The 16,126-nt window shown below is 40.3% G+C and overlaps 1 protein-coding gene and 1 long non-coding RNA gene across 4 annotated transcripts; one reads left to right on the forward strand and one right to left on the reverse strand.

The window, feature by feature from the left end:
- Positions 1 to 4,576: 4,576 nt before the first annotated feature.
- Positions 4,577 to 6,033, reverse strand: LOC105913889. Its single transcript, XR_001163379.2, has 2 exons — positions 5,902 to 6,033; positions 4,577 to 5,807 (listed from the first exon to the last, which is right to left on the reverse strand). It is a non-coding gene; the product is annotated as an uncharacterized LOC105913889 (long non-coding RNA).
- On the forward strand, positions 5,902 to 15,837 carry LOC101770475 (kinesin-like protein KIN-4A). Of its 3 annotated transcripts, XR_214632.3 has the most exons (26): positions 5,902 to 6,731; positions 8,030 to 8,176; positions 8,598 to 8,747; positions 8,950 to 9,206; positions 9,450 to 9,637; positions 9,724 to 9,848; positions 10,031 to 10,067; positions 10,282 to 10,373; positions 10,499 to 10,609; positions 10,689 to 10,799; positions 10,942 to 11,035; positions 11,197 to 11,309; positions 11,500 to 11,595; positions 11,705 to 11,812; positions 11,892 to 12,008; positions 12,118 to 12,198; positions 12,532 to 12,603; positions 12,918 to 13,011; positions 13,105 to 13,136; positions 13,215 to 13,312; positions 13,401 to 13,496; positions 13,706 to 13,927; positions 14,366 to 14,513; positions 14,740 to 14,895; positions 14,979 to 15,279; positions 15,506 to 15,837. XR_214632.3 is itself a non-coding variant. In XM_004956259.4 (25 exons), the coding sequence occupies exons 1-25, from the start codon at positions 6,609 to 6,611 to the stop codon at positions 15,204 to 15,206; spliced, it is 3,096 nt and encodes a 1,031-aa protein (XP_004956316.1). In that variant the 5' UTR covers positions 5,902 to 6,608; the 3' UTR covers positions 15,207 to 15,825. The 3 variants fall into 3 exon arrangements, 2 of the variants coding, with proteins under 2 accessions (XP_004956316.1, XP_022680280.1); XM_004956259.4 differs by having other exon boundaries at positions 14,979 to 15,825; XM_022824545.1 differs by lacking the exon at positions 5,902 to 6,731 and adding an exon at positions 7,859 to 7,897 and having other exon boundaries at positions 14,979 to 15,825.
- The last annotated feature ends 289 nt before the right edge of the window (positions 15,838 to 16,126 follow it).

A 16,126-nucleotide genomic window follows, 5' to 3' on the forward strand; every position in this document is an offset into this window, starting at 1 on the left:
GCCAATTAAACGTGTTAAATGACCATTAAATGGGCTAAATGGGTGATTAAACAGATACGTCTAGGCACTGTGTAGCGTGTAAACGGGCTAAACGGCCGTGTACGCGAACAATGCTAACATATAAGACTAGAAACATTTGACAATTCAAAATAGAAACTGCTATTTTTCTTAGGAAACAGGAGGAATTGTCCCTACTAATTATATATTAACGTACTGTCGAAAGAAATTACAAGAAAACGAAGGAAAGAGAAAAATAGAAACTGTTAGTGAAGACCATCACTCTTGTAGTAATGGTACTATGTTAATTAGTAATCGTTTTCATATATATCCATTTATCTCGAAGTTCAATTTAATGGTTGCCTAATGAATATCGTAATTAAGCATGCACTATTGTGGAGTGCAACTAATAAATCAGGGAATTACTCAATCGTCAATAAATGTATCAAAAAAAAGGGAATTACTCAATGGAAGGGGTCTGCACTTGATATTACCCCAAGACTGTGTTGTTGTCTATGGCTATAAATTATGCGAAACTGGTATTTGGTTTGAACTTATTTTTTCTTCAAGCTAGTAGTCTCACGTACTCTTGTTACTTAGCTTATGAGCCCATGCAAATAGTACAGATGCAATTAGTAGCTTGTACTTCTCCTTAGCAAGATTTATGCACATTGCTCTTGGCAAAGAGGAATAACTACTTACTAAGTGACTTTAATTGTTGGGCCTTGTAAGAACTGATAACTTTTCCTGACTGATCCAATGCACTAGTACCTGCGTGCTCTTTATTCTATTTTGAAGACTGCTAATCGTTAATCAAAGTTCCTCCTCTAATTTGACAAACAATAATTACGTTCCTAGTCGATCAGGCTATGATGGTCCTCATTTATAAGTTATAAATGTGTCAAATTCAGGATACCATATCCTGTTATGAAATTGTGTTCCATGATAGACCTAGTCATTCTAAAACTTGAAAGCATAAGGAGTTAAATAATATTAGGTTTTTCTATTATAGTGCAAGCCTTGAAAGAATTTTATAGCCTCCCCTTAAAAATACCATCAGTAATTAAAAACTTTGGATCTTATGATCCAGGAAATTCCTGGTGAACACTACACATGGTCCTTTTTGATTGATAATTTCACAAGCTAGCAGCATAATGTGGTCCTCCACCCACATACATTCCAGGTAATGTCCATGACTAGGTTTATTAAAATAGTAATTTAAGAAAGAGCAAAGCAACAGCAAAAAAGAAGGGTCAGGGGAAAAAAAAAGAAACACAGCTAACTTTAGGCAGTCCACAACCAAATCTCACCAGCAAGTTTCCCCTTGGAATATATAACTTTGCTGCAAGAAAAAAAAAGATGAGCAAAATAAAATAAATAAAATTGTTCTTGAAGCCACATGAGACTTGCTAACCACCAGCTGCATCTCGACGTGAAAGTGACGGGGCGCTTTTTCACGAAACAATATGATAGTGGTGATGTGTGTGAGAGAGGGGCATCACGTACACGTACCTGCTCTGCACAAACAAGGCGATTCAGTCGCTGTTAGGGAGAGGTGAAGAGTTGGCATCGTCCATATGTAACTCTCCCCGGACCAAAATGTGCACCTGTACGTACTACGTTCAAACCCATCACGACTACTACGCCTCCTCGTTCCCCGTTTGCCAATGGTGTGTGGCAACCGAATTGACGCCCCAGCTGCATGCTTTCGAGCCATGAGTAGAGACGTCGCCATGCTCATGCTCTTGCTCTTGCGGCGCCTTCCATCTTATTACTTGGCTCCGACTCCAACAACATGCGGCCTATTCGGCTGGACTTATAAGCCGGCTGAAAAGCTGAAACGGCTGATTTGTTGTGAGAGAAAAATACTGTTTGGTGGCTGATAAGCCAACTGATAAGCTGAAGCGATCAGGCTGATGGATAATCGGATATCCCAATTCTGTATTGCTACAGCCTCACAGGGTTGCTCTGTGTTCTCTACTTTGGTGAATGGTAGATAGAGTGGAGGTGAAGCTAGCTAGGGGGTGGTTCAAATCAGGAGGGAAGGAGATAGGGACAGCGTTTGTTAGTGATTGAATGGAAGAGTTACATGGAACAAGATTCTTCTTCGATCTAACGGCTCGAGTTAATGCTTTGATAATGCTTGTTCTTCCCTAGAATTTCTTGTGTACTTTTGATAGGCTGTCAAGCCCCGGTCAAAATGACTTTTAGCGTCGTTGTTGAACGGTATAAAACAAGGCAATATAATAGTTTAATGATATAATTTCCTAGTTTTCCTTATATGTACGGATTAGTTAATTAAAAAGGAATATAAATCGCTTGACATAATTATGTTTTTCAATTTAATCTAGACACTCATTGTCGAATTTGTTTGGCTACATCGAAGGAAAATTAAACACGATAAGTCGATAACATTAACAAGCACACGTCAAATAACTACCTCTAGATTGAATGAGGAAATAACTTTGAAAACCATAACTTGGTGGAATGCCATGGTGCTACAGATATGCTAAATTGGTACTTATATTCGCGGTACAGGTGTATAACTGATATATGACTTGGTGAGGATGAATCTATGAACTTGATGAGTGAAAGGGCCTGGGTATTCCACTCTCCAATAATAAAATTCTGTGTTGTCAGATCGATCGATCGATAGATAGATAGATAGAGTGGAGTTGAAGCTAGGGAGGAGGTCCAAATTAGAAGGCAGGAGATGGGGACAGTGTTGTCCAAATTAGCAATTGAAGGCCAAAGTTTCATGAAACAAGATTCTTTAGATCTAACAGCTCGAGTTACTGCTTTTTAATGCATGTTTGTGACCAATTTCTTGTGTACTTGATAGGTTGTCAATCCTTGTCAAAATATCTTTTAGCCCCCCTTAAGCGAGATAGAAAGGCGACGACCGATTCAACAATTCTGGTAGTTAGATCACCTTGGAACGTACTAGTTCCTTTGAAAGAAAATCCACTTTCACATTGAACTTATGATACTCAGTTGAATTGAACATTTGTAATTCCTTTTTTTCAAAATGCACATTTATAATTATTTTTTGTTTAAGGGGCTCTCCCTATATTTGGTAGTGTAGTCATATTGATAAATACAGTGTAGGCTAATAAATTGTAGTAGTCCCCAGCGAATTTGGAAATTGAAAAGAAATGTAAATAATTCTGAGAGATAATACTATACCTTGTGTCAATTCAGTCAGAAATAAAACTTGCCAAACCTGTTGACTACATTGATGGCAAATTAAATACAATGATTATTTTATTTTGTGAATGGGAAATAGCTTGCATTTATACTGAAAGGACAAATAAATCCGGAAACCAAATGTGCCTCTCCGGATCAACCAAATCAATATACTTTATATTTGTGATGTATATATATAAATAAGATCCCGTTTGGTTATTTAGGAGCTCCTAAAATTCATATCACATCGAATGTTTAGATACTAATTAGGAGTATTAAATATAAACTAATTACAAAACCAATTGCACAGATGGAGGCTAATTTGCGAGACGAATCTATTAAGCCTAATTAGTCCATGATTTGACAATATGGTGCTACAGTAAACATGTGCTAATGATGGACTAATTCAGCTTAATAGATTCATCTCGGGAATTAGCCTCCATCTGTGTAATTAGTTTTATAATTAGCTCATATTTAGTCCTCCTAATTAGCCTCCAAATATTCGATGTGACATGAATTTTAGTCCGGACTAAAGATCCAAACACCCAAGCTCCGTTTGGATACCCATCGCTAAAATTTAGCACATGTCACATCGAATATTTAGATGCTAATTAGGAGTATTAAATATAGACTAATTACTAAACTAATTGCACAGATGGAGTCTAATTCGCGAGACGGATCTATTAAGCCTAATTAGTCCATAATTTGACAATGTGGGTGCTACAGTAACCATTTACTAATGATGAATTAATTAGACTTAATAGATTCGTCTCGCGAATTAGCACAGGGATTCTGCAATTAGTTTTATAATTAGCTTATGTTTAGTATTCCTAATTAGCATCCGAACATCCGATGTAACACTGCTAAAGTTTAGCACGTAACTCACGGAGTCAATCATGCATGCCATTTCCAAAAACTGAATCATGTCTGGAAATGCATGCAAATAGTATGGGTCTGTTGGACAAAACACGCACGCATGCGCGCTCTGTTTGTTGCAACCAGGCGAGCAACGTTACAGTATGAGTGCATGACTGACTGTACACATGTTTGGAGGATTTGTTTGCGCCCAAACTTTTGGTGTACGTGGCTTGTCTTGTCCCACTGTTGTTATGCCAAGCTACATGCTGCCCTTGTCCATTACAATTTACAACCAGCTGGTGCCAGTTCTGGCTCCTGTCTCTGTCTCACTGACAGGCACTGAATCGAGAGCAACAACAGGTTTTTAAAGAAAATCCTTTTTTTTTGCGAAAATCCTAGGAATGAGGGAAAAATAGTTGAAGCCAAAAGGAATGTAAAAAGATTGGAGAGCTATCAATATACACCTCCTGGGCAATTAGATTAGGCAGCTAATAAGTGCTAATTATTCTTCTGACGCCTACTATTACGCCTTGTATTCATAGAGACGTGTCCATAACTTATGTTAATGTTGGAAGAAAATACATCTTCGAAGCAATCGCTGGTAAAAAAAATAAACCTTGCATGTAAAAAGATAAGATCCTGTTTGGAATAGAGGAAAACTGTACATTTCCATAGGAAAGGAAGACGAGCTACACGTTTGGAATGAAGGAATTGAACATATACTTTCCAGAGGAACGGCAAGGAGCTGAGCTTGTACTTTTGGAGGAAAGAAAAAATGTGCTCCGAGCTTAGGGAAAACTTTCCTGCAACGCTCGCTCGCATACTCACATGCTAATCAAGCTTACCTGGTGTGCTCTTCCTCCTCGCCACACACAGCTTGAGCCTTCGGGAGGAAAGCTTCATTTGAGCAATAAAAGGGAAATAAAGGAAAAGACAAAAAATGGAATCCAGGTTCAACTTGAGCAAGTGCTTAACAAATCCTTTGAGCCACTCCAGGGATCTATAACTCCAAATCTAAAAAAAGAAGAAGAGAGAAACCCATTTCTCTTGATTTGGGAGTGGAGCTTTGGTTGGCGAAGGAGAGGAGAGCGGCTTCAAGCGTGCTCGAAGAGGTCGAGAGCTCGCCACTTGATGCTTGGCTGCTGGCCTCCGACTGTGCTCCGCTGACCTTTGAGGTCATGGCGCCTGTCGCCTGAGCGTGTGTGGAGAACGATGGGTGGCTTCTGGCTTGCAGATGGCAAAATAACCGTAGGCCACGTGTAAGAGGGGCAGCGGAGCGGAAATACATCATTTGTTTTTCTGCGTGGTAACAAAAGTAGCTTTGACTGTTCGGTCGTATTAATTTTATCAACACAATCTAATCAATATTTCTATTAGCCTACGTTTATTATTCCTGTGTTACGAATTCCTGCAATCCAAACAGCCTAAATTGTACATCCCTGTATTTTGGAAATCCTGTAGTTTCCGATTTTCACTCCATCATATTCCTACATTTTTTTTTCTCATTTCTCTATTTTGAATTCCTTTATTCCAAACAAACACTAAGACACTAAGAAATTACGGTCAGCAAACACTAAGACACTAAGAAATTACGGCCAGCTCAGGTCGGAGGAAGACGAGGGAGAGAGAAGGTCGGTCAATTCGGGCTGGTAGCTACAGGGTGGGGTGCGGGTCACTAACAACCAAGAAGATGCCACGTCCTTGTTGCAGCGGACGAGCAACAATCCCTTCCAGCCTGCACCTGCAAGCAGTAATCACTCACTCACCTTCACCGAAAAGGAGAATTAGAAGTAGGATTAAACAATGGCGAAGGAAATAAAATACTAAAATAAGAGACAGGGGCACACCCCACGCCCTCACCTGCACACACTCATCAGTCATCTCCCTCCCCCTCCCCCCTTGGCCCTTCCTTCCCTTTGCTTGTCCTCCTCCTCCATTTCCACCCACCACCAAACACCCAAGGATCCCCCTCTTCCTCCCTGTGCCAAGAACACCACCGCCAGGGAGGCGAATCAGGCAAGAAGATCCAAGCAGGAGGAGCGGCAGCATTTGTAGGCTCGGCTCAGCTGAATTGCGGTTGCGGTTGGATCGGCGGCAAGAAGGGAATTGCCTGTGCTGCTGCTGCTGGTGGTGGTGGTGGAAGTGGTTGCAGAAGTGACGGCCAAGTTTTCCTCGTCCGTTTGCTTGGCCAGGCCACCAACATCTCCACCTGAATCCCATCTCCATCTACCCATCTCCAACTCTATCTCCCCTGCACTGCACGAAGGGAGATTGATAGAGAGATACGGGGAGGGGAATTGCAGTGCAACCCAAGGAACCATGATGGCGTGGCAGGCGGAGGAGGAAGATTGATCGATTCATCCATCCATCGGTGGTGCTAGTGCCTGCTGTTACTCGCCACTCGCCGTCCTCCTCCTTTAATCCTTGCTTCACCCCTCCTCTCCGATCTCTCCCTCTCTCCTCTGCAGTCTTATTGCCCTCCCTTGTTCTCGCATTGAGGGGCAACAAAGAATAGCGAGTGCTTGTGGCCTGCTGTTGCTGTTGTTGTATGGTCGTCGGTGGGCACGATGACCATGGAGCACGGCGAGGATTGCTGCGTCAGGGTGGCGGTCCACGTGCGGCCGCTCATCGGCGACGAGAAGCTGCAGGGATGTAAGGACTGCGTCGCCGTCGTGCCGGGCAAGCCGCAGGTACGGATTGGACTGCAGATTCTTGGTTGCTTCTTTGCTGCTAGGGATGGATGGATTCTGCTTTCTTGCCTGCGTGTTCCCTATTTATCTGGTATGCATGACCCCAATTCAGACTGGATTGCCTTGCCTGTGTGTTCTTTTGCGTTTTTCTTTTTTGGCCCTCTGCCTTGGTGTTATGTATTTGCTATGCATGGCTCAATTCAGACTCTGGATTGACTCCTGCAAAACAATACTTTTAGAAATCTGGCTGTCCTGGTATTTTTCCTGTTTTCTAGTACAATTTTCAGAGACAGTTTGACGCTGTCTGCAGATTTTGAGGATGATTATTCTATTCTATTTTGTACCAGTGACTCTCTGTTTCGTCAAGAACAGCAGAGCAGAGCAGAGATGAACTGACCATCTCGAAACCTTCCTCCCATTCTCGGAAAAATCAATATGTCCCAATCTATGTCAGGCAATCCACACAGAGCCAAGAAATTCAGTAGTACCTTGTGAAATTCAGGAGGAATCTAGGTTGCGTGCCCTTTCAGTCTCCCTGGCTCTGACAAAGATGCCCAGAAATTTCTTTTATTTCTCTTCGGTTTATTTCACTAATTCGGTTTAGGAAGAAGAAAAAAAAAGTGTCGGCAGGGGCAAATAATCTTGCACATTTTCGGTGCGAACTTGTGTCCAGTCTTGCTGATGTTCTTGTTTTCCTTTATCTGGGTTGGGCAGGAGCCCTGTCAGCATCACGCAGTTATGTATCACCACCGGATTTTTATTTTTCTTTCTTTTTTTTGGCCAAATCTTGTTGATCCAACTCTCCACTTTCCCCAGCACCACTGCCTGTTTCCTTTTTTTCTTTCAACAAAATTTAATCTTTTTCTAAAATAAAAAGGTGCAATGTTTACCGATCCTCCACTAAGTCGAAGGATTAACCCTGAGATCTGCTGGATCAGATTTTATACTTCTTTTTGGGTTTTCTAGATGCTCTCCATTTCCAGCTGCCAGCCAGCCAGCCTTGTTGGAGTACCTTTCTTTCTTGGGTTCCTCACCGTACCAATGATCTGTCTCCTTGATCTTTGTAAATGATGGTTTTTGGCTGAGGCATTTTTGGGTGAAGATGAAAAGTAACTTTCATTCCTTGCCTCCCATACACAATGATGGTGATGATATGCATCACATGTGTAGGCTTCCATGGCTTTGTTGTTTTCTTTAACCAATTGGGGTTTCTATCTACAGTATGCCCACCATCATTAGACAGACACTGGATTTGACCACCATTTCGCTGAAACTTCTGTTTCGTTTCCATCGTGCAGGTCCAGATCGGCAGCCACTCCTTCACCTTCGACCATGTGTACGGCAGCACCGGCACGCCGTCGGCGGCCATGTTCGACGAGTGCGTGGCGCCGCTGGTGGACGGCCTGTTCCAGGGCTACAACGCCACCGTGCTCGCATACGGCCAGGTTGGTATCGATCTTCTTCTTCGTCACTTCGTCGTCGTCTTCTACCACCACGCACGCCCTCGGCCCTGCCTCAATCATTTTGGCTCGCATCCCATGTGCCATTGATGCTGCCAAAAGAGCTGAGAAGCTTGGACCATCACGTTGGGGCCTAGCACACGGCAAAAGCCAGCAGCACAGCATGTGGCCTGGTGCTGCGATGGAACACCCAATTCCTTGCTCTGGTTTTTTTTTCTTTCTTTCTTTTTCTCCAGCTGTTTGCGCCATGATGATGGGGTCGAGTGTCTGCTCCCGGAACCCCAAAATGCTCATCATTTCAGCTCCCGCCCTGTTTGGATAGAGGGGATTTGGATCCTAATCAACCCTTGAAATCATGATGCTTTAATGTCGGTTTTTTTATTTCCCTTTTATTTTGTCTCAACAGACTGGGTCGGGGAAGACCTACACCATGGGGACTGCCTGCAAGGAGGGATCACATATCGGGATCATCCCACGAGCTATGGCTGCGCTGTTCGACAAGATTGAGAGCCTCAAAAACCAAGTGGAGTTCCAATTACGCGTCTCCTTCATCGAGGTAGAACGATTGTTCCATATAAATGAATGAAATGTGGAAATCCTTTTTAGTAAGATTCTATATATAAAATAAAACATTGGGTCACTGACCACGTGATAGTGATCCTATGTCAAAGGGCACCACTGCAGAGGAGTCTCATCCAAAACTTTGGGAGGTTTTTTATACAATATGTGAAACTTTGTTCTGCGTCTATTTTCCACAGATTTTGAAAGAAGAGGTGAGGGATTTGCTTGACCCTACTGCTGCTACTGTGGGCAAAGTTGAGAATGGCAATGGGCACACAAAATTGTCTGTGCCAGGGAAACCCCCTGTGCAGATTCGAGAGGCATCAAATGGAGTCATAACACTAGCTGGATCGACTGAAGTGCATGTCAGTACTCAGAAGGAAATGACTGCATGCCTTGAGCAAGGTTCCCTGAGTCGCGCAACTGGAAGTACCAACATGAACAACCAGTCAAGGTTAGCTACATCATCCTAACCAGTCTTTATCTTTTGTGCGCATAATTAATGCTACAAATCTCATAATTGGTTCAGGAGAAATTATAAATTCTTGCTTTATATGTTTACCTCTATGTTCCATGTGTTAATATGCTTGTAATGATTTGTTCTGCTTGAGCACTTGATAGAAAATTCCTTGATATTCTGTTACTATATTTTACTTGTTTTCAATGAACCTTATACTCTGGTTTCGCCATGTAATAGTCGTTCCCATGCCATCTTCACAATCACATTGGAGCAGATGCGCAAAACAGATCCCATCATGACTGCAGATGGAATGCCCATTGAAGAAATGAATGAAGACTATCTCTGTGCCAAACTTCATTTAGTAGATCTTGCTGGATCAGAACGGGCTAAGAGAACTGGTTCAGATGGCCTTCGGTTCAAGGAAGGTATGCTTGTTTCTTGTTTATCTAAACTCTTATTCTACAATTATTTCTGCTCCAAATTGAAGGCAATTTATGACTCGTGTCATTAGGTGTTCACATCAACAGAGGACTTCTTGCTCTTGGCAACGTCATAAGTGCTCTTGGAGATGAGAAAAAGAGGAAAGAAGGTGCTCATGTTCCTTACAGGGACAGCAAACTCACTCGTCTTTTGCAGGTATGATTTTCCTCAACTATGCAAAAATGTTACTGATTTCATTGAACATTTCATAGTAGTGTTTACAAAATAGTCACGCCAACTCATCTTTCAGCATTTCATATTCTCATCTATAGGAAGCTATTGGTATTTATATAATAAATTACTAACTACTCCTGTATCATCTACTTTGTCTATCACAGGATTCCCTAGGTGGAAATAGCAAGACTGTAATGATAGGTAATTTTATCTTGTCAGAAACTACTACATTATCCTTCCATACTACTACAAATATATTTGTCAATACTGATTTTTAGTGACATTGCAAATTAACAGTCATATAATCAGTGATTTATTCTAACGTCAGTTTCATTGATTTAACTGCAAAAAGGACATACAAATGCCTTGCTTGGGTTATACTGACCTGACTTGAATCTGTCTTTTTCTCCTGCAGCTTGCATAAGTCCAGCAGACATTAATGCTGAAGAGACATTAAACACTTTGAAATATGCTAACAGGGCACGTAATATCCAGAACAAACCAATTGTGAGTTCATTACTTAATGTCTCATCAGAAACATATCTGACATGTTCTTAGATTGTTTGCTTATCCAGGATGCTAATTTCTCTTCTTAGTTGATATCTGATGTGTTGTTTACGATGAATTTTCAGGTCAACAGAAATCCTGTTGCAGATGAAATGAAAAGGATGCGCCAGCAGATTGAGTACTTGCAAGCAGAGCTTGTTTCAGCTCGTGGAGGAGTTGGATCAGATGATGTTCAGGTAAATGTCCTTGACAAACTTGGATGTAGAAGGAATTTGTTCGCACTAAGAATCAGAATAACAAGGCTTCAATTTTCAGGGTCTCAGAGAAAGGATATCTTGGCTTGAACAAACAAATGAAGATCTTTGCAGGGAACTATATGATATTCGCAACCGTTCTCAAACTGATCCTTGTGAACCAGAAATGCAAGTATGTTGAGTCCTTGTGCACGCTTCTGGATATTTTACATTTAAAGAAAAGCACATGACTTGCACGTGCTTAGCAAAAATGAGAAACGATGACATGAGAATTGCTAGAGCTAAATCATAACTAATTCTGATCTTTGTTTCAGAAAACTTCAAATGGCTTTACAAAAAGTGAAGGGCTCAAAAGAAGCCTGCAAAGTACAGATCCATTTGATGTCCCTATGACTGACTCAGTAAGAGGTAACCTCTTAGCACCTTTAAAATTTCTTCATCATGGTCTTCAGATTCTTTTCATTCTTTTCACTGGGACTCTAAACATCAGTAAGAACACCCCAATTACATGTTTTTTTCAAGTTGTTTGATTTCTGAAATATCTCACTGATGTTCCCTGCTGGCTGCAGGCAACCCTAAAGATATTGAAGATGAGGTAGCTAAAGAATGGGAACACACAATGCTGCAGGATAGCTTGGGCAAAGAGCTGAATGAATTAAACAGGCAGCTAGAGCAAAAGGAGGTATTGAACATCTATCAGTGACAATTATGTTTCCTGGTCACCATGTTTGGCCTAGTAAATGACTAATACAAAAGAAAGTATTCATTATTTGATGATACATTTATTCACTTCTGCATGGCACATGTCTAGTCAATGTGCGTTGGGTTAAAAGGTATGAAAAACTTACCGCAAATTTATCAAACATTTGCAGTCTGAGATGAAAATGTATGGATGCGATACTGTTGCACTTAAGCAACACTTTGGGAAGAAACTTATGGAGCTTGAAGAAGAGAAAAGAGCCGTACAGGTTGGTTAAATTATTTTATCTACCATATGAGATCATCAGAGAGTCGTATGTTCCTAGCCCTTGAAAATGAATACTTTTGATCTTACAAAAAAGATCTGAACAATTTCAGCAAGAGAGGGACAGATTGTTGGCTGAAGTTGAAAGCCTAAATGCTGATGGTCAGACCCATAAACTGCGAGATGCCCAACTGCAGAAACTAAAATCCCTTGAAGCACAGGTGACTAATATTTCACAATGCATTTGAATAATTTTACTTTCTTTGAGATTTCTTACTCAACAAACACATTGGCTTGCAGATTCTAGATCTTAAGAAAAAGCAGGAGAACCAAGTTCAGCTTTTGAAGGAAAAGCAAAAGAGTGATGAAGCTGCTAAGAAACTGCAAGAAGAAATTCATTTTATTAAGGCACAAAAGGTTCCTTCCTTTTCCCATCTCATCTATAATGTTGTTATAACACTTGTTTCATCATACGTGATAATAATAATAAATCATTTACACTATTCCAATTGTTTTATGTTGTCAGGTACAACTACAACACAAAATCAAACAGGAAGCAGAACAGTTCAGGCAATGGAAAGCTACCCGTGAAAAGGAACTTCTTCAGGTATGAACAATCAATTGTAGTCAGTAAGGTTAAATGCAAAATGATAATTCAAAAATGTATAATCAGTCAACATTTGTACTTGGAGATCTATGCTCATATTTATTTCTCACTGGTTTAATGTGCTCCTTCAGACTCATAGAATGAGAGATATCTCTAGAAATTTAGTTATGGCTTGGCTTGATAGTCTTCCTAGCTGGCTTCTTCTCTTTGCACAGCTCCTGTTTCTGTCTTCCTTATTTGTACAGTTTCTTATCTTTTTTATAAAATAATAAATATAAGATTAAGCAAGGTCACTTTGAGAAGCATGATCCTCACCATTTGTTCTATAAACAGTTGCGCAAGGAGGGACGGAGAAATGAGTATGAACGCCACAAGCTTCAAGCGCTTAATCAGCGGACGAAATTGGTCAGTTTCTCTAGTAAAGCTATGGCAAATGAAAAACTGTTCAATGAAATACCATATAAAGTCACGACAAAAAACTAATTAGATTTTAGGCAATACTCTAACCAGACCATTGATAGGACTAGTTTAAGGGTTAAAGTGAACCATTACTTTCTACAGTACTTGTTTCTTTGACATAGCTTCCTTCTAAAACCATTTGTTAAATATGTCAATTTTCATCTTTTTTTATTCTAAAGCTCCTTCTAAACACTTTTCTTTCTTATATCAAATTTTCATGTTTTTATTCTAACTGCTAGAGTCCACAATTTTGTTTGTAGGTTCTGCAAAGGAAGACTGAAGAGGCTGCCATGGCTACCAAAAGGCTGAAAGAGATACTAGAAGCTAGGAAATCTTCTGCCCGTGACAATTCAGGTACCTTTCTCTGCATTGTGATATTTATATTTATATCTCTACTGAAATACGTCCAATCTAACATTTCCACTGTTCTCTTTCCTCCAAACATAGCTGGCACCAATGGTACCTCTCCAGGCTCTAATGTAAGTTCTATTCATACCTAACGTTCTTATGTTTACTTACAATTTATTTGCTAAAGCTATTTCTTAACATAAACACAGATGGGTGAGAGATCTTTGCAAAAGTGGTTGGATCAAGAGCTTGAAGTTATGGTGCATGTGCATGAAGTCCGAAATGAATATGAAAAACAAAGCCAACTGTATGTAACTCTACTTTTTGCAGTCAAATAAAAACATTTAGGGCTATTTATTTTTAATAAGTAATAAGAAAAAATTTGGTCATTGAAGGCGTGCTAAGCTTGGTGAGGAACTTGCAATTCTTAAACAAGAAGACATACGTGCTGGCGCATCTAGCCCCCAGAGAGGGAAGAATGGAAATTCTAGGTATTTGCTATCTCCCTTTTTGTTCAATATTAGGTATCCTTTGCTTGTACTTGATTTGCATAAGGAAAATAACACACCCTTACACATATCTAGATGCTCAATCCAGTCCTCTAATATGATTTGAACATATTTAATATGCATTTTTATCTAAAATAACAATTAGTTTATGTAAACAATAATGTATATCTGACTGTAATTTTATTTCTCAGGCCAAATACCTTGTCACCAAATGCAAGACAAGCTAGGATAGCATCACTTGAGAGCATGGTGACAATCTCTTCGAATACTCTTGTCGCAATGGCTTCTCAACTCTCAGAAGCTGAAGAGCGAGAGCGTGCCTTCTCTGGGCGTAGTCGATGGAATCAACTGCGGTCAATGGGGGAGGCAAAGAGTTTATTGCAGTACATCTTTAATGTTGCTGCCGATGCAAGGTTACCTTTTTGTTCTTTTGGTTTCTTCATTTAATATTATGATATCAGATCCTTCAGAAGTTCTCAATCAGTAAAGCCTGGAACTAAAATAATCTTCCCATAAAAAAATGAAAAATATGTAAAACCAATACCTGATGTTTTTTTCTAAGAATCTAATACCACACTAACAATAGAAGTCGCAGAGGTAGGAAACAATTCCTTTTTCTAAAAGTTAACAGTAAAATTGGGGACATTTTCTCGTGTTTGTGTTTGATAGTATAAGTTTATAACAACATCACTCTCATGTCCGGATTATTCTATTAGCAAAACTAGACCTTAGAAATGCTACTTTAGTTATTCCTTGAAAGTACTTTGAATATTTCCTGTCAAGTCCTTGTCATATGTTTTGCCTTGAAACAGTTAGTGATAATCCTCTTAATTATTCAAATGTTTTTTCAGATGCCAAGTAAGGGAGAAAGAACTGGAGATGAAGGAGAGAATGACAGAGCTTGTGGGCATTCTTCGACATAGTGAATCGCGGAGAAGGGAAATGGAGAAGCAGCTAAAGCAAAGAGAGCAGACAGCTCCAATGGCCACTACACCTCCGGTGTGATTTCTCTCAGCAGCATACGTGAAAGAAACTCTGCTTATAATTTGCTTCAACCAATGTCAACTTGGAATCACTATTTAGGTGAAAAATCATTGCCCGTTCTAGGAAACAACAGATGGGCACACTAATATAACACTGACTCACCTTAATCCTTACAATACAATACAGAACCAACACTGAACATTTGGCATCCAAGTTACTAAGATAATTTCACTATTTACAGAGAAGTGGAAATGGCACTGCAAAGCACTCTGCTGATGACCCCAGCACACCACTGTCCCCTGTTGCCGTTCCTGCACAGAAGCAGCTCAAGTACTCTGCTGGAATTGTAAATAGCCCCAGCAAAGGGATTGCTGCATTCAACAAAGAGCAACTTAAGGTTCTATCCAATATCTCATTGCCTGTGATCATCATCGCTGTATCTTATCTATCTAATATCTTCACTGACAATTTTGAATGCAGATGGTTCCTATAGCACAGTTGTCTGTGGGGAAGAAAGTTTCAATAGCAGGGCAATCAGGAAAACTATGGAGATGGAAAAGGAGCCATCACCAGTGGCTTCTGCAGTTCAAATGGAAGTGGCAGAAGCCCTGGAAACTGTCTGAGATGATCCGGCACAGCGATGAAACCATCACGAGGACTAGGCCCAGACCTCAACTTCTTCCTCCTAAACCCCATAGAGTGATGTGAAACGGACTTTTCTTTTTGTCTCGACATGAACTGACACAGTATGCAAACCTACACAGCTAACTACCTGCACAAGGTAACAATGCAGCTAAGACTCCATGAGATCTCCTTCGTGCTTGTTTTTACTTGGCCACGGGATCGACAAGTATGTGTTGATAGGGTGACTCGTCTTTGGATGTAAATTCCCTGTGCGTATAAAGTGAGATGTGAACTAGAAAAAAGAATTAGTGAGTGGGTGAGTGTGAGCAGAGTGAATGGGCATTCTTTCATGCAAATACTGAGCACAATACTTAATGTTTCAGCCTTCACTGACGGTGAGATGTCAATAGTCGATGTTCGTCTTCATAAAGAATTCTGCCGAAGGAAGGCGCCTTGTAAAGTCTTTCTGGTGCTGTTGTGCTATAGATTTGCGTGAAGGGTGATGAAAGTTAAATGTTTTTTGTGCTTGAGTGGTGGTCCTTTTTCCCCTCTTCTTTTTGTTTGTCGATACTAAAGATGAGAAAAAATCAAGTGACATTGGTTTGGTTTACTAGGAGTATTGTGATGTAATACAGAAACTTGTTCCCCTATATGAATCCACCCTTTCTAGTGTGCAGTACTGATTGCTGATCAAGTGTTAACATGTTCATGTTCCTTGAGAAATGTCTCTGAAATTTCAGCAAGAATAGCAGCAGTTCTGTATGTGGCAGTCTCTGAAATTTAAGCAAGAATAGATTCAGTTTTGTGTGTGGCAACGCATGCATGTCAACATATTTTCATGATCCATCTAACAGATAACTTTTTGTATGCCATATGTGCAAAAATGCATCATAACGTTGGAAGAACCTTTGGTTTTTTTAGTTTTGGTGGAGACACCTTCCATATTTTTGAAAGCGTTAAACAAGCAATGTTTGCCTTGTCTCATCTGTATTGTTATATGCAAG

Source organism: Setaria italica, chromosome II (genome assembly GCF_000263155.2).
Source record: "Setaria italica strain Yugu1 chromosome II, Setaria_italica_v2.0, whole genome shotgun sequence".
In the NCBI taxonomy this organism is placed as follows: domain Eukaryota; kingdom Viridiplantae; phylum Streptophyta; class Magnoliopsida; order Poales; family Poaceae; genus Setaria; species Setaria italica.